This window comes from Bombus huntii, chromosome 9 (genome assembly GCF_024542735.1).
Source record: "Bombus huntii isolate Logan2020A chromosome 9, iyBomHunt1.1, whole genome shotgun sequence".
In the NCBI taxonomy this organism is placed as follows: Eukaryota; Metazoa; Arthropoda; class Insecta; order Hymenoptera; family Apidae; genus Bombus; species Bombus huntii.
In genome coordinates, this window is record NC_066246.1 from 10,152,491 (window position 1) to 10,178,063 (window position 25,573).

At 36.2% G+C, this 25,573-nt stretch overlaps 3 protein-coding genes across 4 annotated transcripts in view; 2 read left to right on the forward strand and 1 right to left on the reverse strand.

Moving 5' to 3' along the window:
• Positions 1 to 859: 859 nt before the first annotated feature.
• LOC126869722 (dynamin-binding protein-like) lies at positions 860 to 5,994 on the reverse strand. Of its 2 annotated transcripts, none has more exons than XM_050626614.1 (9): positions 5,846 to 5,994; positions 5,580 to 5,757; positions 5,388 to 5,506; positions 3,859 to 5,286; positions 3,636 to 3,785; positions 2,939 to 3,559; positions 2,671 to 2,853; positions 1,989 to 2,594; positions 860 to 1,691 (listed from the first exon to the last, which is right to left on the reverse strand). In XM_050626614.1, exons 1-9 carry the CDS (start codon positions 5,933 to 5,935, stop codon positions 1,500 to 1,502), a joined length of 3,567 nt encoding a protein of 1,188 aa, XP_050482571.1. In that variant the 5' UTR covers positions 5,936 to 5,994; the 3' UTR covers positions 860 to 1,499. The 2 variants fall into 2 exon arrangements, with proteins under 2 accessions (XP_050482571.1, XP_050482572.1); XM_050626615.1 differs by having other exon boundaries at positions 1,549 to 1,924.
• A 647-nt stretch (positions 5,995 to 6,641) lies between these two features.
• On the forward strand, positions 6,642 to 8,184 carry LOC126869737 (putative GTP-binding protein 6). Its single transcript, XM_050626649.1, has 2 exons — positions 6,642 to 7,655; positions 7,729 to 8,184. Exons 1-2 carry the CDS (start codon positions 6,642 to 6,644, stop codon positions 8,167 to 8,169), a joined length of 1,455 nt encoding a protein of 484 aa, XP_050482606.1. The 3' UTR covers positions 8,170 to 8,184.
• Positions 8,185 to 16,265: 8,081 nt separating this feature from the next.
• LOC126869717 (plexin-A4) overlaps positions 16,266 to 25,573 on the forward strand; it is a 426,446-nt gene continuing 417,138 nt past the window's right edge. The window contains exon 1 of the mRNA XM_050626597.1: positions 16,266 to 16,414. The gene's annotated coding sequence lies outside the window, so the exon portion shown is untranslated. The remainder of the gene's footprint in view (positions 16,415 to 25,573) is intronic.

Sequence of the window (25,573 nt, forward strand, 5' to 3'; positions counted from 1 at the left end):
TTCATACTACACCTTCATTTAGATCCTTGTTGTCTTCCTCTACATGAATTCTTGTGTTTCTATCCGTGTGTATCGAATGACTGACATTGAAATCGATAAAAATCGTTAATTCGTCGAAAGTAGGTTAATCGATTATACAGAGGTTTCAATTTATAACGAAAAGATCGAGTATGCTCAAGGACTTACTATTAACTAATTAAACTGCAATTTGCTTTTTAAACTGCTCTCCATTACCTTCTCTCCAATGAATTCATTGTCCTTAATTATAATAAATTGTTGCCGGTCGTCATATGTGCCAGATTATTTTTTTCTTTGCTCAAGATTATTATTAATTCATGCAGCTAATGAAATACTTAATATTAATTTATAAATAATTTCTGAGATCACGTCCTTCATTTACATGTCCAGCCTGTAATACAATAATATCAATATTTAGTTTGTACTCGAGTATGCAATTTATTTTATATCTTCAGTTTCTTTTACTTTGTTGCGCTTCTTCCTCCTGTGCCTCCTATCGATACCATTGATTTATCGATAACTATTTATAAAACGGATCGTTTCTACATGCCTTATGTGCCATACTCTTCATTTTGATTATGGGAAAATATTATAAAGTAATTTCAGCTGATCCTACTTCAAAATGCAAATTAATAATTATTAATGAAAATATAGGTCATATTAATGGTTTCTTTGGTTACATAAAATACATATCGCAAGCATCCTCAATTTGGATGGTGAGCTTCAAGCAGAGAAATCTGCCTTTCTTATTCATTTGTGTATTATCTGATGTGTATTATTAATTGTTGTTGTTGTTAATTGTGTATTATTAATTTGTGTTTAATAAATTATTTAAATAGACTAATATTGACACAAGAATTTTATTAATATATTTATAATTTGACAAATATGGAACAATAAAGATAATGTATAATATTAAATATATATGTACATATTTTTATATAAAATGCAAAACAGTATTGATATTTTATAAAGTTAATTAAAAAATGTGTATAACATATACATATAATATATAGATATTTCAAATGTATATAATATGTAGATAAGTTATATATATTTGTAAATAAAACAATAAAATTTTAAGATTATTTAAAGTGACACATATTTATAGTATCACAGAAGTAATGCATTATTATAAGTAAAGTTAAAATATACATCTTTCAATTATATTTCACACATATATGTATGTATTAATAAATACTGAGGAAGTACCTTTAAGCGTAAAACATGTAAGCATAAGTACTATTATTAGAAACCAGTAATGTTATAATACTTTTCTATGAAATTAAAATATACGAATGATATGTATTAATATTAAATTAAAAATAATATCTCGAGCAAAACCTAATATTTAATATAATCATTATTCAATGACTTAATTAAAATTTTATAATAAATGAAACTATACATATGCATTGGAACATTAACATCAACAATTTAATACATGAACATACTGAACTGATATTTTATTTGCGAGTTTATTACTTTTCCGTGGGTGGATCCCGTAAATAGTTCTTGGGTACATAACCTTTGTTACCGTAACGATCCTCCATAAGCCACCATTCATCATTTCCTTTCTCATCATGAGGTCTAACGAGTCTCAATGCTTGTCCTTTAACGACAGGCAATGTTCCAGGTATCTTTGTAGAAAAATCATATTCTGCATAATAAAACTGGAAAATAGTGTAATTTAGTTTAACAACAAAAATTTCCTTAATATATTTAACACGTTCAAATCGGCGTGACCCACCGTTGGACCACAATCTGCACTTCTATTTGGCGGCGTAGGTCACCGCTGAATCATATCTTTTTTTACCATCAGGCGATGTTATCCATCGGTGATTTACGCCATTTACGTTTCCAATTTTAATTTATAAAAATGTAATTTAACGGATATAATATGGAACTGGAATAATATGTTATTGGGGAAGGCGCGTATGAAAAGACTTGAATGTGTTAATATTACTTACTTCATAGTTTAAATTTTGATATTGTTGAACTCTAGGAATTTGTTCAATGTTGCCATAATAGTGATTCTCTTTCTTCGTGTCTTCGTTAATGTTAAGGTCTAATAATTCTTTCAAATGTGATTGGGATGTAGTTTTGATTTCTTTTTCAGGAGAATCCATGCAAATTAGATTAGAAGATACAGATGTATTACTGTATCTATCTGAAGTAGTAGCTTCATTGGGTAATTCAGCTTGTGTTACTTGTTGAAGTTGCAAACTTTTTGAAGGTAAAAATCCTTGAGCAACACCGTTATCTACAAACCATCTAGTGGCATCACCCATAGGATCTTGCTTCTTAATCACTGCGACTAATGTCCCATGTGCTGCACCCATATCCAAAGAGGAAGTGCTTGCTATATTTTCTGTAACAACATATAATTTATCACTAGAGTATTTCTTTCTTAATGCAATTCTTTGTCTTTCCCCTTGTGGACACCATGTGGATTGAGCTTCTTCTATCCGTGAGTTTAATCCAGCAAATGCAAAACGAGTTATTTGGTTCCACAATAAACTATGATTAACTAAAAATGACTCCAAAATGTCCGGACGTGATAATTGAGTCGAGGTCTACACATATAAATAAATATGATCAAATTTTTAACCTTTACATAATCGTACATATCGATTGTTTTATTTGAAATACCTCGCAAAGAGACAAATATCTTTTGGTAATTTTTCCACATAAAAGTTTTCTAGCTTGTGCAAAAGCACTAACACAGTCAACTAATACTTTTGTTCCAGCATCAATCACAATTGGCAATTCTTCCATTAGTTGATGTGTTAAAGCTTCATAATTACTTTTTGCTGTTGATAATTCATCTTGTGCCTATATAAAAAATAAAATGTCGTGATGTGTCTATACAGTTTAATCGCGTTATTTAAAGAAATAATTAAATACAATAGAAGCTCACAATTCTTGATTCTTTATATTTTTCACTTTTAGAGATAGCAGCGTCATAATCAAGTAATTTGTCATGTGTCTTTGTTATTAACACAGCAGGTCCCTCTAATAAGGTTGCTAAACAATTAACTGGTGCACTAACTCTATTTTTCAAACATATCTTCAATTCTTGTACGAATTGTGACCAAATTGTGGACCTTATGTCTCTAAGTCTCATTGCTTCAACATTAGGTGTTCCTTGATAGTATTGAATCAAGAAATCTGATATCATTTCTCCAGAAATAGATTCATCGCTTAAATATGTAAGGCACTGTTCAGCATCTTTAGCTAAATGTAAGACGCATTTTTCAACAGATCTAAATTGTTTCACAAGCTCTTCAAATTCTGGGTCAATAGCAACATTTGTTAATCCTAAACTAGCAGAAAATCGTGTACTTAATCGGGTAGACATTTTTGCCACAGAATGCATATTAAGTTTAGCCATTTTTCTTATTAATGTGTTGCCATTACCCAAATATTTTGATACTAAGTCTTTCCTACGTTTATATTCGTTAATATGACTGGCAACAGCAGTCATAGTCTTCCATGCTTCCTCAACTGTAGATTTATCTGGATGGTTGTCATCAGTACACTATAAAATAGTTGCCTAATTTTAAGGAAGCTTATAATACACTGGTAATACATATATAAGTATTAGCATGACTTACCTTTACTAACTCATATAATATAAGGGGATACTTTAATATTCGTTGTACTGGCTTTATAAGAATAGAACTCATATCAAAGCAAGCTACTTGATACCGCAATGTTTCAATTCCTTTGTTGAATACTTTCATTATTTCTTCATTATTCTCATACTGAAATCATATAGTAATCTATAAAATACTTAACATATAAAAGGTAAAAAAGAAGTGATTTTAATATAATAACCTTTTTTAATAAAAATAATGCAGCTTCATGATTTCCGCAATATTTTACATAAACGCCTTTTAGTTTTTCAGCCATTCTTGTAAAACAAGGACCAATAGTTTGTAATTCTTCATCACACCCCTTCATTGCTCTTAGTATCAGATCTAATAATTCTTCTGCAACTTGAATAACGTCAAAAAGATTTCCGAATAAAGTAGTCACATCTATTCCCAAAGATTCAAGTTGACTTGGATTATGTAAGTTAAATGTTTCATATGTCATCCTTAAGTCACGAACATATTCCTTTTCGGTGAGAACTAATTCCGATATAACATTCTGTCTTTGGTCTGCTCTTTTCCGTTTAATTTCTAAATTATCATTATCAGTAATGTTGATTTGATGATTCATATTATCTAGAATTGAATTATTCTCTGTTGCACCCTTTTGTAGCGGAGTACTACCCGGTGCAGGTACAGGTGGTGCTGGTCTATGAGGTTCTGAAAGTCTTTTTGATTTTTCTTCCTTTGTTCTTTCAGAAACTGTGTCATCGTGTCGTATTATTACAAAATCTTCCAAAATACTAACATCTGATGATTCTATAGGCAATGGACTCAAGTAACCTCTTGGACATAAACCAATTTTACCAAAGTGATCTTCAACATTAACCCAATCTGAATTTACCATATTAATTACTTTAACTGTATCAGCTTCAAAAATAGTCAAATCTCCATCCATTTGAGCTTTAAAAGTGTAATCCACTTTTGCTTCAGTTCCAGGCACTAATTCATCATATTGTATAGTGTTTGTTTCTTGATTACAGAAATTTTGTTCATTGTTTGTTTCGCTACAATCAACTATGATGTTAACATAAGACATAGGAAAAATGCCTTTTTGATTATCTATCGTACCTTCTAACCATTCTGAATCTACATGTTTAATGAGATGTACCACTTCTCCTGCTCCAAAATTAAGCTCATTTGGAAATTGAGCACTAAATGGGTATAGAGTTATAGCATATGGATTTACATCTACTGTATTCAGATTATTGGTATTTTTTATATCTTCTGTTACACTTGAAGAAGTTGGTTTGAATTCAGGAAATAAATCATAATAATTTGGTGCAGGTTCTTCCACACAGGATTTTGCAGAAGGTGTTTCTTCAACGTTTCTATATATACTTTCATTGCAATTTATAGATATAGAAGAATTATTGTCCGTAACAGATGCTATATCTAATTGATCTGTGCTGTCATTTATATAAGATATAAACCCTTCTGGAAACATACCCATTTTGCCATCATTTGTTATTCCATAGCACCAACCATCACCTAGAATTTCTGTGACAGTGACTATTTCACCTTCTACCAAATCAAGTTCTTCCTCAAGCTGCGCTTTTAAATTAGTTTTTATTCTAGCTTTTTTTCTTGTAATCTTCTTCCCTAAAGCTTTCTGAAAATGACAGAAATTAGTGTTTTTAATGGTTTTCTTATTTATATAATAAATGCAATTTAATTACTAGATTAAAAAGTTAATTTATACAAATAATATACCTTCAATAACTTAGTGTCAATTTGCCATACATGTGTTAGTGGAAAAATACCCTTTTTAGAATTTACTTGACCTAAGTACCATCCAGATCCAACATCTTGTACCCCAATAATAATTTCTCCTATATTCAGGAAACATATGCATTGGAATAGTTCCGTTATTTAAAAGTATACATATGTACAAACACAAATTACCTTCGGAAAAACATAGATCTCCATCTTGTTGTCCTGGAAAGCTTGCAATTGATACAAACAAACATTCAGAATCATGGAATGACGGAATTTCTACTTTGTGTAAATGACTTGAAGGAAATTTTCCAGTTCTGCCGCGAGATTCTCCATAACACCAGTGCTTATCTATGACACTATATACCTATCCCAATTTTACAAAAAGAAGAATGTAATTAAATACAATAGGGTTATAAATAAATGTTTATGTACACATATATTTTTAAAAATACCAAGAAATGTTCTCCTTTATGTAAACTTAACTCTCCTTCAACAGTCGTTAAAAAGTCGGATAAAACTTTCGTGAGTATTCCTGGTTCCATTTTTATATAAAACTTAATTTAATCCTACTTTTAATTTTGGAAAGTCACAATTCACAATTCTGGAGAGATTGACACCTTGTCAGTGTAGTGTGTCGTGATCAGACCTTCAGTCACGTGGCAAGAACATCTGTTCAGTTACGTCGATCCTCAAATTTAACTCGTGCGTTTGAATATATCACACGAAAACATAGGAATTAAGTATTTCAAAATATTATGAGGTTGATAAATATTTCAAACATACGTCGAAAAGTTAATTTAATAATTTTGTAACATATACTATGTATTAAAGGAAGTAGAACGTTAATTTTAATTGAAAAGTGCATGCAATGATTTTTTTTATTTAGAACAAATTTATACAAATACGAGTATAATTAAAACTAAAATCTATATTTATTTTGACCGTGAATATTATCCGGCATTATATTCAATTTTCGAACAGTTTGATACAAGAGTTACATTTTAAACAAGGTTAAATAAAACATAAAAGCTTTTATTCTTTATTTTTATACATTTTCTCTCCTACTTATTGAACATAGAGGAACAACAGTCCTTATTTAAATGTAATGTTATTTTTCTTTAAAATTAAGTTGAATATTTTATCGACATACATGCTAAATTTGAGGTTATGAAAGTATGTGTATAACTGCTTTTTGGAGTATTTATTTTTAAGTGTATATTTAAGGAGCAAATATTACATAATTATTAAATGATGCAGTGTTCAAAAAAGCTTGTTATGGTTCTAAATAAATCACAATATATAATAAATATAAGAAGAAAATTTAATATACTAAATGTTATTCATCAGTGTAAACATGCGTCTTATACAACATTTAAATATGAGGAGAACGAAGAAGAAAAGAACACCTATGCACAGGTATCCCAAGACTGCTTGGGAACAGCTGTTGGTGGAAATAGAGTATTTGTGATACAACCATATATAAAATGGGGTATTAATAAGAAAAGAAATACTACACCTCAGTTGCAATTAGCCGAGGCAAAAGCACTCATTAATACTTTAACTAATTGGAGCGTTGTTGGTGAGAAGCTAGTTCCACTACTTACTTTGAACAAAAATAAGTTAGTTGGTGTAGGAGCTCTTGAAACGTTGAAAGAAGATATTAGAAAATGTCCACATGTTACATGTATATTTATTAGTACAAATTTATTGAAATTTGTACAAATTGCTGAGTTGCAAAAGGCTCTTCAGTTACCAATTTATGATCGTTATTCTATAGTCATTCATATTTTCCGAGAACATGCAAAGACGCCAGAGGCAAAATTGCAGGTAGCTTTGGCTGAACTTCCATACATAAAGCAGAAAATGATGGATTTAACCAATTATCGTATTGGACGAATAAACTATACAGAAAAAATGAAAAATATGCTACAAACTAGGGAAAAAAAGTTAAAAAATGAACTACAAAGGTTAAAAGAACATAGACAAAGGATAAAACAGCACAGAGTTAATTATGGTTTTCCAAGCATTGCTATTATTGGCTACACAAACGCTGGCAAGACATCTTTGATAAAAGCATTAACAAATGATGCTTCGTTGCAACCTGAGGACAAATTATTTGCTACTTTAGATACAACAGTACATGGAGGATTACTTCCAAATATGTTAAAAGTATTATATATCGATACCATTGGCTTTATTCAAGATGTACCAGAAATTTTAATAGAGCCATTTATAGTAACTTTAGAAGATGCTACAAGTGCAGTATGTAAAATCTTATTTTTTTGATTATATTGAAATCTACTAGCTTAAAGTAACTTTATTTAATCTTCTATAGGATATATTAATTCATGTATTTGATGTGAGTCATCCTGATGTTAGAGCTCAAATTCAACATGTTCAGAAAACAATAGAGACTATGGTAGATGAAAATAAAGTAATAATTAACGTTGCTAATAAATGTGATGTAGTAGAAAAAGATGTCATAGAAAACGTTATACCAGAGAATACGTTTGCCATTTCTGCTACTAAATTGACAGGCATCGATTTATTACGATCGAAAATAGAAAAAGAAATTACAAATACACCTAATTTAATAAAGAGGCGTTTTAGAGTAGGAAATGGAAGTACGGAAGCATCGTGGTTGTACAAAGAAGCGACAGTTCTAAGTGCTGAGCCTGATCCTAATAATCCACAATACTTAATAATGGATGTATTCATGACATTACCTATATTTTATAAATTTAAACGAGTTTTCAATCTCACTCGATCTAAATAAATTTGTTTAAATCTATTTCTCTACCATGTGTTTGTTGTAATATAATTGATTTATATTGACTAATGCTTATATAATTCGTTTTATTTTATCAGTTTGTTCCATTCTATTCACCATCTTCATTTAATAGTAGAAAATACATTATGAAACACAAATAAAAATTTTGATAATATTTATCCTCATAATAGTTTTTCTAATTTAGTTAGGGTCTTATTTTCTATTGCATGAAACTATAATCCAACAATTCAAACTAATATTTCGTTTTCCCTAGAAAAATTAAATGAAACTTACCAACCTCAAAGCTCTCCAGATTAAGTCATCTTTTTCAAGTCGATTTTCCCTTTTATGATAGCCATTCCGCACACGTGTTTCGCACGTGTTTCTCTACAGTTGGTGCTTCTGAATACCAGATGTATGATACATAACTCGAAATTTCAACCAAAGCATTCGTTGCGCTCGTTAACTGAATTAAAGCTTTATTGTGTGCACTCGTATATCTTTACGACTGTCAAATCTAGACGTAAAAACAAGCTTAGATATCTACTTTATTTTTACGACTTCAAAACAGGTAGAAAATTAAAATTATTATTTGTATACTGAATTGTCTAGTATTATACAGAACATAGAAATATTTTGGAATGGAGATGAATAGAAATTCTAATTTTACAGATTCAAAATAAATGTTTAAAAATAGGATTCTTGAATGAAATGTTTCCAAGGGTTTCATATGCAAATGTTCACACATTAAAATCGTGCATCGCATTCTAATATAAATTGGCCTCAGACGCGACGCGTGGGTTGCAGAGGATGCAATTTCGTGTTATCGAAGAGTAGAATTCAAGCGTGGAGGATGGCTCGTAGAAAAAAAGAGATACGAAAATCCGGCGAAGAGTAAACGAGATAAGGAGGTTCGTTATACGTACTCGTACAGCTCATTCTAGCTAACTGCAGTTTGATGTACGACTCTTGATAGCTAACAAAGACGGTAGCTAAACGGGATGCAATTACTTACACTATTATAATGTGTAAGTATTTGAATATTTTCAAACTACTTTACGTAATATAAAATATATTTCTCAAATGAAACTTTTTAATTTACTTTTGATAATTTTTTAATTTTTGATGAGAACAATTGACCAACAGAAAATTCATTGACACATTCTTTAATCATGCTTTCTTATTCAACTAAATAAATGCATTTTTTTTGTATCATACATACATGTGGAATTTTAACCATTTATACATGTATTTGTATTTTTTTTACAACTGATAAATGACAATTAGTATACATTTTAATCGCATAAGGGCCGGTTAAACGAGAGTCTATTACGTAACAAATAGACCACTCTTTCTCTTTTTATCGAATTGTACCAGAAGTCAAAATACTTACGTACATCAGTATACGTCAATCAAAAAATAAATGCTTAAAATTTTATCGAGCAATCAACGTCAAATATTCGTGCGTGCTTCGAGTATTCTTTTTTCGATGAAACTATCGGTGGGTAACAGTTTTGGAAGTGGCGTTTATTAAGAGGCGGGTTTATTTGTCTTATCTTTGTTGGCGAGTGCAAGAACGATCATCCGCCGCAAGAAAGTTCGCGGCGAGGGTGCCGGCGACGTGATGTATAATTCATAGAGCCGGTGTTTCATGCATATATAGATATAGAGAGCGTCTTAAGGAATTAATCGTGGCGTCGTGTGGAAGAGTTTCGATGCAAGTCGTTCGTTCTTCGCCGAGGGAATTAATGAAGGATTGATATCGCGATTATGGCCCTTCCCTTGCGGAAAGGGTCCGGTGTGCCAAGAGAGGCCGATCGACAACCGGGCAAACGGGCCGCGATAATTAATTACGAGCGTGACGTCGCTTTAACGTCGTTAATTTTCATTATCTCGATTGGAATTCGCTTGTAGCGCACCGTGTACCGCTTTCGGGCTTGCTAATTTCGCGCCTCGTCTCAACCTCTCCGCGGAAAAGGCATTAATAATTCCGGCTGTCCTTGCAAAATTTGTCACCTACCGTGGCCAGGCCGCGGTAACGTTAACGTTGGTCACGCACACCAAACACTTTCATACAGAGTAGCTATGCTTTCACGGATGCAAGGATCCCAGCAATGCACTTTACATGTTGTCTGGATTATTAAAGCGAACCAAGTGAAACCTAATTATCGCGGTGCCACTCCTGCCACTGGCTTTAGCCGAACGACTAATTTCCACCGCTTTCCTACTGTTTACCGAGGTAACAAAGCAACAACTTTACATTCTCGCCGCTCCCAACCTGTGGGACGACTCTAATCTCCGTAATCTTTGCGTGTCTACGCGTTACATGTATCATTACCTGTCGTTGTTTTGCACTCTTCGTTTCTTACATTCTTCTTTGGTATTCATATCTTATTCGCATAGACCGTCACATCTTAACTGGATCGTGCAACAGAATGGGGTTAGTGAGAATTTTATGCTGTTGTTTCAAACGAATACGTGACATATGTGAATCCATGGTCTCGAGGAGCTCATTTTCGTTCCTAAATCGATGCATTGTAAATTTGCCGTAGGATATTCATTGCTACGATGTTTCTCTTTATACTGGATCTCTCAGTTGTATAGCATAGTTCAACTGATGTTAGAGGAATTGTATAAGCGACAAGTAGTAAACTATTGGAATTAATTAGATATTAGTAACTTTGCGTAACAGTAACAAGTCTGGTGATAAAATAACTTAATATTTTATAGAAATTTTACAAATAAATTTTACAAGTTACAGCTTATTTGATTATCCTGTTTCAAACTGTAAAAGGCAAACGGTAAACTTTTTATTTTACTATTTATAATATTTTATAGAAGTTAAATATTACGATTATATTGGAACATTTGAAACAGTGACTGAGCCAAGTAAATCGTTAGAATTTCCTTTCACAATTGCAGCGTTAAGAACAGAATTCCATAATATAAATTGACTCTGGAGAAATTACAAATGAAATGTTACGCGGCGCAATGTTGATTCTGAATAGATTAAACAGGAAAAGTGACAGGCGAAAGTGTCGATGATATATCACGGACAATTCCGATTTTGTAACTGACACCAATTTTATTCGCATGCTATATATAACAATGTCTTTCTCAGCATATTGTTCCAGGCACGTTTATTTATAAAGTGAAATGGAAGGCCTTTTATACATTTTGTCGGACAATTCTGTCTTGTTCCGCGCTATCTAACGAGCCAATGATCGTATTTCTTTCACTCAACGTGTCACTCCGCCTCGTGCTGTTAGCGTTGCTCGTTTATCTGGTACCTCAACTACAAAGCTGTAGCTTAACCGGGCAACTGTAACCCAACAATTATACGAACGATTGACTAACGAATGTCGATCGGCGAGTGACTCGTATAATGCAATGATTGGACATCGCGCTGATTCGGTTGCTGTTACAGATTCAATTACGGCTCCCACGGCTTGATATTTTGCGACGCCGATTGAACGGCCCGAAATCGGCCGTACAGAACTTTGATCTCCGACCGTCAGTGGTCGAGAAATCGAATTAAATCTGGCTATACGCATAAATAACAAAAATGGTGTCTGTCGTTTATCGCCACTCCCACGACTTTATCTGCTACATTTTTAAATAGATATGTAGTAAGGTAAAGTTGTATAAGTCGTCTAAGTTTCATCGTTTTGAAATTCAATGTTGAACCTTGCACAGAATAATTAAGTTTATTGTACATGTGTATATTATTATAGATATTCAAATTTTGGAATAACAGGAGAGAGACATGACGAGTAACATTTTTCGTTTCATCTTTTTATTCGATCTTAGAAGTAAATATGTATTTCTGTCTATATAATAATATAAATATGTTTTTTTCTATATGATATATAAATAAGAATGTTACTATACGTCTTAAACAAAAGATGCCCGGTAGCCAGTATGTACATAGTACATAGATTCGCGGGATTGATAATATGTTAATATTAACTTAACACCCGTCGTCTCATATTTAACAACTGTTCGATACCACGACACAGACGACACGACACTCGTGTGTTAAATAGTTCGTAACCTTACCTTAAGATTAAGTCGTTAAGTTCTATCGTATGATGATTAATTAAGCTGCTGGCACGACACCGGTTCGACGAGGCATACATTTCGTCTGTCGACAGAGTATTCTAGCGATCAAGCTTCCAGGATTAATTGCATCGTTAAAGTCGTCGAACAATGTCCCGCAATGAGAAATCAACGCTCAAGTGGGCCCCTTTACGTGCCGTGACCGATGTTCGCGGAATGGATATCAGCTAAGCCGAACAGCGGAGCCGGTAACTTCAAAGAGACGGAGAAAAATTTGAACGGTCAACCCCGCGTAAGAATCGGCAAATTTTTTCGTCAAACGATCAACGCTGCTCGCTTTCCTATATCTGAATATTTTGACGAAATAACATAAGATATATTTATAAAGAAATGGAATGAATAAAAATCTCTTTAACTATAGATAGATTTTACATGAAAGTAATAACACTTGATGTATTTTCTTAAGATACTAATAATATACAAGTATAAAAAAAATTGCTTATATCTTGTTACGGAATCGTGCACAAGAATTTATCGAGAATGGCATATTTCGAAGTAATCATATTTTTATGTAGGTATGATTAGGTTAAATAAACAATTTTTAAGTACACCAAATTTTAACGCTATTATATAGAGAAATTTTGAACATCACAATCATTGTGATTTGTGTTATGATTGTGAAAATGTGTTAAATAGAAAATCACGAAAAATGGATACTTTTCGTTTTTACCCTTCTCATATTTCTCTCTATTGCGCGTTTCTTCATAAGGGTCCGGGTGAAGGGATGCGTATTTACATATACACTCATTCCTCTTCTATTTCCTCCCTCTATACTTGTCATTAAAGTTGTGTAATGTTATACATATGTAACTCTCTTTGTTTGACGTGATACTATAAAATCGGGATGAAACAATGATTAAAATATTATCACGCGATTGTCGTTTGTTTCATGGGTTCGAAGAAACAAATGGAAACAGACGAACGTAGACCATTAGAGTATTTCGTTCGTTTACCCAGTCACAACACGATTCAACGGGGCGAGTGCTAGACCCGTATATTGAGGAATTGGGACCCTCGTTTTACAAACGTATTCCCTACGTAATAAATTCTTCTTATTTCCTAACCTACAATAATCCTACGCAAAGCCTTTAGGTAGAAAATCTATACATATTTATCTACTTTAATTTCATTTTATTCAACAAAACTTACTTTATATTTATTTGTATTGTTAAAAACCCTTTGTCGGCGATCAGTTTTTATTATTTAAGAATGAATTTTAATTCTACTACCACCGATACTTCTAACAATAATTAATAACCACAAAACATTGCTTCTATACCGGTGTATCATAATGTTGGTTAAGAAACAGAAAACGTATTCGGTAGGTTGGCGCCCTTGGTCGAGGTTAGACGGTCCTGCGGAGAGGCTCCAGCATTGGCTGTTTCGCGGGCGTGGGAGCTCCGCAGGGGTTCAGTTAGTCTGCACGGGTAATAGAACTGCGCTGGGGGTGGGCGTAAGAACGAGGAACGGTTAGTATATCTTCGCGAAGGGTAGGAGCAATAGCCGGTTGGCGCAAGTGCGGCGGGGATATCGTGGCCTGGCGGAGCCCAGTCGAGTCCCGTGAGTCCGGGAAAGCACAGCTATTAAGGTGGTACGTGGTGGTGGTGTAGGCGTCGTCCGGGACTGAGAATTCGAGGCCGCCATCGAGAAGCATCTCCACACGGTGTGTCTGGTGCGTTTATGTGTGGTCGTCGGTTCCGCGTGGTACGCATCGAAAAACCGGCTCGATTCGTGGCTGATTTCCATTCTACCTTGATAACATTGAAAGAGAGCCTTATTCTGTTGTGCCGCGTGCTGTAAGAGTGTGTAGGTGAGTGTGCGTGTGCCTGATAAAAAGAAAGGTTAGAAAGAGAGTAAATGTAAAGAGATTAGCGAGTGGGAATCGAAGAAGAGAGAGAAAGATAAGTAGAATATAGTCGATGCGTGGTAGTATGCGTGGAAAGAGCGGCTGCTCGACCGAACCCGGCGAGGAGGAGGCGAGAGCTGTCACTTCGATCGCCATTTTAGCGCCGAGGCGGTGAAGAACCACCGGGTATGCACGCCGGTAGTGGCGACGAAACGGAGCGCCCTGACACGATGAACGGTGGTGCTGTTTGTGGGCTGTGGCTCTTTCGGTGACTTCCTCTCGAGTGTGTCTCGTGTTTTGGCTATCGAAGGGACCGCTACGCGATACATGATAGAAACGGGGGAAGAGAAAAGTGGTAAGCGCGCGTCGATCAGAATGTGTCCAGTGTATCTTGTGTCGTGCGAGCTACATATATACATAAATATATATATATATATATATATATATATATATATATATATATATATATATATATATATATATACACATATATACACATACATATATATACATTGTACATTGTACATATATATATATTGTACATTTGCTGTTTGTCCGCCTCTGTCTCTGGCCCCAACGCTTCAGTCGACTTGTGTCACTTTCTTGGTGTTTCATCTAGTTTGGATATATATAGTTTCTCTTATTTCGTCGTTTGAGGTTATACATAAAAAGAGGAGATGTCATGTCGCATGAATCAGTGAAATTACCTTGCTCTAATAGTGTATTCGTTGTTCTTCGTCGGTGACTTGATGATTATTTTATAGTCAGTGGAATTTGGAATCGTGTCATAATCTTAACATAATCTAGTCCTCGACTAATTCAACGATCCCGTGCGCGCCGGTGACAGTCAAGTGTCGAACGTGTATGCGCGTGGTTAACACGAAATAGTGAGGAAGAAGGTGGTGGTGAGAGTGAGACCGGCGAGGCGCATACATGTGAACATAACGAACACAAGAGAGACAGAGAAGGAATATACGTGTATAGTGAAAAGAGGCGAATGAAGAAGATCGGGGTATAGAGAGAGGGACGGACGGGCACTTACGAACGTAGCAGAGAAGTGAGATGGAAAGCGATGAAAGAGAAGGGACGAATGTATGCGTGTGTGCGTGAAAGAGTGAAAGGGGTTAGAGAAAGAGATAAAGGAAGGACGGCGCCATACTGGCTCCCCGGTACATAGTTTTCGTGGCACATTAGGCGATCTTTCTCTCTCGCACTCGCTTCCTTCGATTCGGTTTATGACTCGTCGATCGTCCGTCATATCGCATGGAAGCCTCTGATCGATCGCAAATGGTTTTTAGGTACGTACAACGATAGGCCACGTCTTCGTTGCTGGAACCGAGCAGACAGACACCTCTCCCATCGACACGGACCAGTTTTCCACTTCGTACCGGCCGAAAGAGGAAGAAATCGATGGTGGTGTCACAACAGACAACGTCCGAATCACTTTGCTGGCCGCGTACGTAAACTCTAAACCCGTGGAAAACTCATATCGGAAGTATATAGGAGGAATCGAACAGGCGCGCACGATGATTCTGCGCGTCTGAAAGTACCGTGTACGTAAGAGAGAGGGAACAAGATAGCTAGATGGATAGATAGTTAGATACGTAGATAGGGATAGATAGGACTGATAGAACGTGTGGAAAGAGGAATACACGACGTCGTTCGAGAGTTCGCGTACATATATTTACGTTCGTCGCGTTCGGTGGTGGATAAAGAAAAAAAAATAGAGTGACAACCGGTGATCTACGATCGAGAGTGGGGGAAACGTATTTCAATAGCGGGAGGAACACGAACGATGTTATCGTTCTTTGTCGCGCGTTTCTTCGACCCCTGATGATCAGTGCTCGCTCTCGGTGTAACCGATTAACAGACTCCCGCGAGTGTCTATCGATTAAACCGTCGGGAGAACAGCGAAGGAGGAAGTGGTAAAGCCTTTGCAAAAGAAAGGAAGAAGGGTGTGGAAGAAAAAGAACGAGAAAGAGAAGAAGGAGAATAGGAGAGCGAATAAAAGAGAAGAAGATCACGGAGAGGATAAAGGATTAGAAAGGAAGAGGATAGAAAATTGGTGACGACTGTGAGTGGTCGGGTAGTGCGTGGCAAGAGAGAGTGTGTGCTCTAAACGGAGCACGTTGCAAAGGAGTAGCATCGAGGACGGGGGGTCCAGAGTGACATTGGGGGGGCGTGTGAGACTGATTTTGCCCCCCCTACCCCCTGTCTGTCGTCCGAAACTGTGACTTCATCGTCGTTAAGTCAATTTCTCGTTGGCGTTACAACGTTGCCGTTTAGGTGAGTCACATTCCATGAATTCTTTTTCCTTCGCGCAAATTCTGCGTACACTATCGTTCATAACTACATATCCGGACACTTCTATCGATTTGTACAAATTATATATTTTTAAAATTTGTTATTTAAACATTAATCATTTAGTAGAAGTAGCACTTTCCACCATTTTTTTCTAAATCAATAGAATATAAATTCAAGTTAGTTATTAAAGAACGATTGCTATGTACGTATTTTATCTCATATATATATGCGCACATGTTGCGTCGACACAATTATTTAGGTAATATTACTGATACAACTGCTACATCTCAATTTCTGTGTCTTTCAATAAAGTAACATAAGACAGGTAAAGGAAACAGTAGATAGTATAGCCGGAACAGACGTTATTATTAAAAATAAGTAAATTTTTAATTCGAAAGAGAATACAACTTCGAAAGTATAGTCGTATGATTTATAATTCAGAAATCAAAGAATCTGAATATAAAATATATAAAGTTTGACGATTAAGAACGCCAGTCTTTTTTTATTATTGCATATAAATTTCCAAAAATCAATTTAACGTATATACCTATGATGGTTATAAATAATAAGATCATCGCAACTCCATTTATGCGATATTTAATTTCCTAATTAAAATACATATTGTCAGAAATATACAAGTGTTCAGATACTTTTGAACGATACTGTATACTGTATACCACGACCTTCGTCGTTATATCCTTTTTCTCTGCGTTTCACCAGCCTTTATCTCTCATTCTTCGAATGCAAATCATTTATATTTGCAAAACGAAACGAAACGAAACGAAACGAAACGTGGCATTGAGAGTCCGCGAAAGAAATGAATTCTGGGATTGGTAGGGGGCGGGAGGAGAGGGTTTTTGTCCTGTGAGGTCGGCCGAACATTATGATAACGTACAATGTCGCGTCGGGATTCATTGTACGCTTAGTAACAGGCCGCGTTCACTTCCTGGCCTGCTCTCTTGTCCGCGTGGAGTAAGAAACAAACAGGCTCGAGCAGAGAATAGTTCTTCTTTAAGTGTTTTGTCTATACCTCCCCTGTTCTCTTTGTTTTCGTTCATCCGCACTCCGCGTCGTGTTCTGGTCGACGGTCCTCCGGCTGGCGGATTTTGTTCCTGCCCGGAAAAGAGAAAAATACGACATTGATTCGCCACCGAAACACCACTGGCTCCAATTTCATCGTGTTGCATACCACGTTACACGTATCCGTGACTTACCCTCGATCTCTCTGTCTCCAAGTCGCGAACAAGGAGTTGGAAGGTTGTTGACCTTGCTAATTACACCCTGGATCGTTTCTGAACTCGTCGAAAACGCGTCTTTATCCTCTTGATCCTTTGTTTGTTCTAGTCTCTGGCTTTCTTTTCTGTTTCAATGTTGGAATCGATAATAACAGAATTGTAGATGGATAGTAACTGCACTATGAATATTTGCGTTAAGTTTTTATGAGTATAAGCAAAGAAATAGAGAAGAGAAATAGAGAGAAATATTTGTTTTGTCCATTAAATATTATGAATTTTATAATTCCGAATAATAAAAATACTAGGTACTTGCCATTTTTATGTAATCAAAATAAAATTCTTTTTAGTATCATCGTCTATTTTCTGTGTTTACATTTTGTTCATTTAATTCGTCGACGAAAACGAAATAAATAAATCACTGCGTCTTCGTCGATTTCCTTTTGTTTGGCTTAGTGGTAATATTCCCGTAAAGTATCTTTCCATTAAACGTAGAATGTAACGAAGTAAGAACGATGTAAGACTAAATATCCACCGGGTTGAAAAAACAATGTTATTAATAGATAATGCAAGAACCGGCAGACCTTTGCACTCTCCTAATATTTTCTTGTAATTACGAGCACCTAATATCCTGCGCGTAGTAACGTATCTTCGTTACAGGGAATTCTACGTTACGCTTAGTCATACATGGTTTAACACGAGTACAACGATTTTATAGCGTCTGAACACGTATCATTACTTAAGGTGATCATTTTCAACGTTCGTATGCTTTGCGAGAATTACGCGGTTAATTTAATGCGTTCGGCGCGTCTTTGGGGGAATCTTGAATTAGCTCGCGCCCACGAAGCTAGTTACTTGATTTCGGTTACCTGATTCCGAGCAATTCCCGCTTCTCGGAAATACGCTGCGTCTCACAGCAATAAAACCATTCTAAAATTTTCCGTTTCTTACATACAGTGGCTGGAGAAGCTATTTGAATACTTATCGCGGAAAATCTTTACGCGTGTAGTGCGCTTATGTACGTTTATTATACGAGTTTCTCAAAAAGCCAAACTCCGCTTTTCATTAATTTCTTGACTTTATTACATAAGTGCACTTATGTAAGATTAATACTTCATTCCCAGGAAACAAATAATTCCATAAGCTCATTCATTGTAAGATTTTCTAACTTTCATTTACGCGTACAAATTCGTTTTAAATTTCATTAATATCAATCATGATAGTGTCGTCTCGTTCTAATTGTAGTGAAATTTCGAAGTGCTTTCTATGTAACACACATAGTATATCGATAAAAAGTTTCTATAGACGATCAGATACTTTTGTGAGCTGCTATATTTCGTTCCTTCTCGCGTTAACCACGACACGCTATAAGAATCGGAAGTTTCTGGCTTGTTTTATAGGTACGAGGCCCGCTCTATTTATACGTGATACATACGTTTAACGTTGATTTGATTCGATTATTCTGTCGAACGGGCAGACGTTTTTTACGCGGAAGCTCTTTAGAGCCGATTGAATAAAAATCCAATCGCTTTTTACCGCCTCCTCCCATTATAGTCTCCTTTTCCCTGCGTTCTTTTCTTTCTTCTTTTTTTTTCAATAGGAGGAAACAAAATTCACTGGTGAAACGAATATGGCAGCCAGGCGAATTCATTTTTGTTAACGGTGCAATTACTTTCAAAATGATTGACGTCAAATAGTACGCGCTATTTGCGCGACCACGTTCGTCAGATTATATACATATTTAGCGATTGCCTGCAGTCTCTCTCTTTTTTATTTTACATTCCCTCCCACTCTGCCTCCGATTTTTTTCCCTTTCAAATATAATTGATTGACAGCGTGCAACGCTGAAATTCAATTACCGTTGATACAACGCTCGAGTACCAGTCGACTTCTGATCAATACTCGAATAGGACCGTTTTTCCGGCCGTGTTTCTCGCGAATAGAGACAGACATTGGTAAAAAAAAAAAAAAAAAAAAAAAAAAATAAAACAGGTACAGACGCAGTGACGGATGTCGTTTCGTCGAAACGTAACCTGGGTCGTTGGACCACACCATTAACCCCTTGGGGGGTGGCGGATGGTTTTGTTACAATCGTTTCAGGAAACGCTGGTCGGTGGTGGCATATTTTTTTCTTTCTTCCTTTTCCTTTTTTCGTGCAGAATCCAAAAGAAATTCATAATTATACGGGTTCGTTAGCGGTTACCCGGTATTCCGTTTTGAAGTTAATCGACGATGAAAGAATTTCGCTTGGGATCACGATGAGCGGGCTTAAAATACGAGCAGCTTTCGTGGCTTTGACCATTAAAAGCTGTACTGGCGATGCGGTTAACCTCAAAAAGTCTATAGTTGGGCCTTCCGTCGGCAACCCTGGGCAATTTCACTGGAGAATATGAGGAAGGATAGCGGAGGAACGAGGTCGGCGCGCGCGTAGGCATCCTCGTCCTTTTTTACTTTCTTTCTTTTCGCAGTTGCATCGAAAAGGAACGGTGTTGCGCGCGTCGTTAACGAAAGCAGGCCACGTTTCGCCGTGGATGAGGCTTGGCTTCTTAATCGCCTGACCGTCGCGTCGTTTCTTTCTACGAGTATTTTACTTTGGCATTAAAGAGGGAAGAAATTTAAATAAAAACGAAGGAAGAAATATTTTTAGGAATTTAGCTCGCTTCTTAATCGTTTCTTTTTAGTTTACTTTGTAATTGAAAAGAGAAGAAATTTTAATAGAGTGTAAGCAATATTTGGAGAACGAATCGAATCTTTTTATTGATTTTATTCCTTTAATTAATCGGATCGTTCGTATCGAATTAATATAAAGATGCACGTTACGATACTTTGATCGAGCAAGAAGAAAGGATTTGTTGGTTCTCGCGTGTTAAACGTTATTCGCGAAAATCCTTTTCAAATACCGTCCGTGTTAATCGGATCGATCGGAGGAAAAAAAAATATGGACAGGGTCATTTGGGGTCAGAGGGTACCTGAAATAACAGGAGGGCTCGTCGGATTACTCGATGTATTTGTTCAGAGGGTTCCACTCGTAAATTGTTTCTCTGGAGTTTCGCGGGGGTCTGTTACCATTCTCATAGTTTTGTTTGACGAGAAGATCCTCTCCGAACAACGTGGCCTTACGTAATAACTACCGGATAAACGGAATTCTTCAAATATTTGTAAACATCATTCTCTCTCATGCTCGACATGCATTCGTACTGCAACTCGTTCAGATTACTCATGTTACTTGATTTCAAGTGATTTCGATTCAAGTAACTTGAAACCTCTTTATCGCATGTTATTTATCCACTTGATTTGAAATATCCTTTCGTATCTCTATACTCGTCTTCATTAAAACCTCGTTCCGATTAATTTGAATTCATCTGAAAGTCCTCAATTCATTCGATCGCTGTTTACCTGATGCGCTAAATACATAAGTTGCAGTTTCACTATACATCTCATTACGGTGTTAATAAAATTCCAGAAACATAAATGTTCAAATATTTTCACGAGCCACTATGCAACGTTCCCGGAAGTTTAAATTCGATAGACCAATGCCATCTACTAAATTCCATCCTATCGTATCATCGAATAGAATACACCCAGAAAGAAGATATTTTTTAAATCCTATATCTTCTAAACGTTAAACCAGTACATTTCTACGGAGAGATTTACCATCATCCTCTTCTTCCCACGTTTGGGCGATATCCATCCTCGGTATCATTGCACGTACGAACAATGAGCTATTACAGAGAGCGTGTAGAACATAAACATAACGTGGACCGATGAAAGTACACAAATCGTTAGGGAGAACAAGGCGTCTCGTTTAAAGTACAGATGAAACGACCTGTACCGCCTAGCTTGTACCACGGTGATGCAACTGGGCACGGCGCCCTTATAGAAAACGTGGGGCACGAGGAAGAATCGAGAAGAGTATGCCTCGTGCACGACGTGCCTCTCCTCTATAGCCAGTTATACGTACATACATATATAATATACATATATACATACCGCGTATACACGACGAGTCCTAGATTCTCGATTTCGTATCCGTGAGAGAGAAGAGAAGGAAGAAACTCGCAGCTCCGCCAGTCCCACGGAGCGTTCTCGGAGTGTCCTCAGTTATCTCGGCCAGAAGGGGGCCTCACCTCTACGATCCTCTTCTCCTGGCGGTCCCTTTCTCTCCGGGCCAGTCCTTTCGAATGCATCCATCTCGCTATACCCACCTCTTCCTTCTCGTTCACGTCGTTCGTTTTTTACCCCGCAACAACGTGTGCCCGTCCTTTTCGCATTTCAACGAACATCATTTCCTCCTTATTACAAAACTAATCCACTCCTCCCCCTGGTTTTCCCTTCTCTTTCTATCGCTTTCTACGAATCTCGCGTTTAATTCCGCCTCTGTCAGCGTATCTTTCTTCTCGTCACGACTTTGAAGTTCGCTTTAATGTATATGTATATCCGAGTTTCGTCGATAATGAGACGAGCGTTCGTCGTTTCCTGGGGATTCTTTCTCTCTTCTCAGGCGATTCGTGTTATCAACGTGAGAAAGGATTTTCATTTCTACCGATAACCGTGCAAGGAACCCCTCTTACAGATTGGTCTTACAATATCCTATGTATCGTCGAGTTAGGTGGTCCCAAGTTTCGATGCTAATAGGACATTTTATATTAGAAGAGATAGGAGAAACCTGGAGTTTTATCGCTTTCTTTCAGCTATCTCTGTCGTTATTCGTTCCATTTAAAATATATAGATTCAAGTATATACATAGGTAATACATAATAATTTATTCATGTAGCAATTATTTAAATGGATAAAACAGCGACTTGCTGTCACAGTGATATGCATTCTACAATAAAATATCGAATTTTATCATTATAAAACCACCTAAAAAGCATTTAGGACAAACAATTTAGATTTCTACGAAGTATTTTAGTATTATGCCAAGCAATTTCGTCTGGAATTACGAAGAAAATGGAACTATATCTGTTCAATTCCAACACCATACTTTTTCCTCCATACAAGAACGTACTGAATTTTAGAATTGCTCTCTCACAAAAGATGAAAATTGTCATTACCGTGTTCTTCTCCTAGCCTTCGTATATTCCGAATTCAACGTCCAGGAACTGTATATCGATATCAATATGCCAGCCACATTTTTTTGCCTTTCTGTTCTTTATTGATCGAAATGGAAAAGTTTAATTAGACAGCGGACGAGTTCCAGAGGAAATTACTCGACTGGTTTTAATATCCTCTGCGTGTTCGGCGAATTCCAAAGGAGACCGGACCTAAGGTATACCTCGCGACCTGACCTCAACCTGTTCGACTGTTCGGTACTCCTGTTTCTACCGGTTTTTTTTTCTTTCTTCGCCGGTGGACCAACCCCAGATCCCCCTGTCAGTCCCTCGATTCCTCTTCCTCGAATCTTTTTTTTTTCTCTTCTTTTTTGCATCGGAATTCATCTTTCAACTATACGTCTCCGTTCTGTTTCGTCTGTGTCCTTTTCGGCTACCTCGGCCCTTCTCTTTTTCCAGCTGCCTTCGTTTTACACGATCTTTCCAAAACATCATTGTACTGGCAACTATTCCACGTTCCATTGACTGCTGTTTCGCCTGCTTTATTTTCGTTCACACACGCGAGGCGTGTGAGACGATCTTAATGCGAAGTTTCAGCTTTCTTTCGTTATTTTTCGACCACTGTGGCATTCGTATTGATATGGAAAGTAGTGGAGCCATAATTTTCTCTCTATACTGTATCGTTATTATCGTTTTACTATTTATTTATTTATTCCGTAGGTTATCAGTGGCGACATTTAATTTCGCAGTGGTATTGGTGGCTCGTAAGCGATTCGCAATAATTTAGTTTACTATTTAAGTTTATGCATACGTATACTGAATTTTTACGTAGCTCAAGAGTACTCTCAATCTATCTATTGTCCACTAAAAGTTCTTAACTAAAAGGATCAATGTATCTTGTCAATACAAGATTGTCGATTTTGTGCAATGATGTTGGCCAACTTGAAATATTAATAGTGTTATTAATTTTCTGAGGAAACTCTAATATTTGTATGGATAATATCTTTATGGTATTACATATATAGTAATATATATTATACAGTATATATATTACTATATGCACTACTATACATATATCTCACCTTAAAACGTATCTCGTATTTTCAGAGAAAGTATTAGGTCGTCGGAAAAGTTTCTTTCGTTTCATAAGGAAATAATGGGTACACAACATTTTTCGTTTTATATTATTTTATCGAATTACGTATGATGCATTTTCTTCTATCAAGACAAAGATTGCAGATTAGGTTTCATGTTTGTATGAAGATGCGTCGTTGTAAAAGACGTGTCTATAAAAGGAAGACACTTTTCGACAACCTAACAGATCTATGGATGTTAAACTCGATCATCGACGATCCAAGAAAAATCTCACTCTTGAATTTCGTCGGAAAGAATCTTTGTTCTCATTACAAGTGTTTTAAATTTTGTCCTAATTTATCTAAAGCCTAACATAATAGCGTGAGAATTCATCCTTCATCCGTTTCCTCATTTTTAGCTTAATCTACACGTTTACGTTAAAATTGATCGTTCCTCCGTAGGTAGCTTCTTCTAGCTCCTCTTATATTTTTGCATAGTCTGAATAGACGAAAGATATAAAAAAACTTTGGTGGCTGATTGACAAAAAATCGTAACTAACAATCTTAGAACAAACTTCTTATATATAAAACTACTCTGAAACCCATGTAGATGTACATCTGCCAATTACGAGGTAGAGCCTCAAACTCCAACGTATAGTCAGTACAGAGATGACAAAACAAAAATAGCATTACAAATCCATATAGAAATTTGTAAAATAAGCTGGCGCGTGCTGGCACTTTTGTTTGTCACCGCGTGCTCCGAGAAGAAAAATCCAGCGAATGTAGAACGTAGAACGTTGAAACGTCAGAAATGGTGGTTCGATGCGTGGAGGATAGAGTGGCGGGCATGGTTGGGATACATTCCGGCTTGACCAGCCGCAGAATCGTCAACTATGACGGAGGTTGAAGCTTATCTAGGCTGTTCCGTGGCTACGTAATGACGAAACAATGGCACGTCTTGATCGTGCATCGGATATACGTAATCGTGGCTGGTTCGGCCAGATTTCACTCAACGCCCGCTCCTTGAATATGCAATAGCTCGATATTCGTTGTTTCTGCACACGTTAAAGGTCTTGATACTCCGGCATGATTTATGCTCGTGAAACGACCAAAGTCTGCTCCGTTCGATTACGTGCGAAATATTCCTCCAGGCTCTCTCCTGACTTTTCGAATAGTTTCTTGAAATCTTCTTTTCTGTTCTTTTTATTTTTTTTTTGTGATCTATCGTACAACGATACTCAGCACAGACCGTAATGAATTAAATTGACACGAATGGGAGTAGATCCAATAGTGTATCACTATGATATCGTATTTAGCTTATGCCGTTAAATTTGTACGGTAAAAGTAAAGAGTTCTACCAATCAATCAGCCACTAAAGTTTTTTATGTCTTTCGTTTATTCAGACTATGCAAAAATAAGAGGAGCTAGAAAGCTATCCGCATTCTTCTGTGATGTTCAGCGATTTTCTGGCCAGGTTGTTGAGGTGATTCTTCAGCCGTTATTGATATAACCCGGCTGTGTCTGATGATTTCTTCTTTCACCGTGGATATATCGGTTCCTTTGTTTATTTTTTCGTTCCGCAAGTACCGGTCTACTTTCAAAATGGCTCTCGACTTTTTGTTTTGTCATCTCTTTACTGACTTTACGTTGGAGTTTGAGGCTCTACCTCGTAATTGGCAGATGTACATCAACATGGGTTTCAGAGTAGTTTTATGTATAAGAAGTTTGTTCTAAGATTGTTAGTTACGATTTTTTGTCAATCAGCCACCAAAGTTTTTTTATGTC

Bases quoted from the DNA above. Each gene is read 5' to 3' on its own strand.
- LOC126869737 (XM_050626649.1), top strand. From the start codon at position 6,642: ATGATGCAGTGTTCAAAAAAGCTTGTTATGGTTCTAAATAAATCACAA. The intron at 7,656-7,728 runs GTATGTAAAATC...AATCTTCTATAG, and splicing joins TAGAAGATGCTACAAGTGCA to GATATATTAATTCATGTATT.
- LOC126869722 (XM_050626614.1), bottom strand. From the start codon at position 5,935: ATGGAACCAGGAATACTCACGAAAGTTTTATCCGACTTTTTAACGACT. The intron at 5,758-5,845 runs GTATTTTTAAAA...AAATTGGGATAG, and splicing joins ATAAAGGAGAACATTTCTTG to GTATATAGTGTCATAGATAA. The intron at 3,560-3,635 runs GTAAGTCATGCT...ACTATTTTATAG, and splicing joins TATTATATGAGTTAGTAAAG to TGTACTGATGACAACCATCC.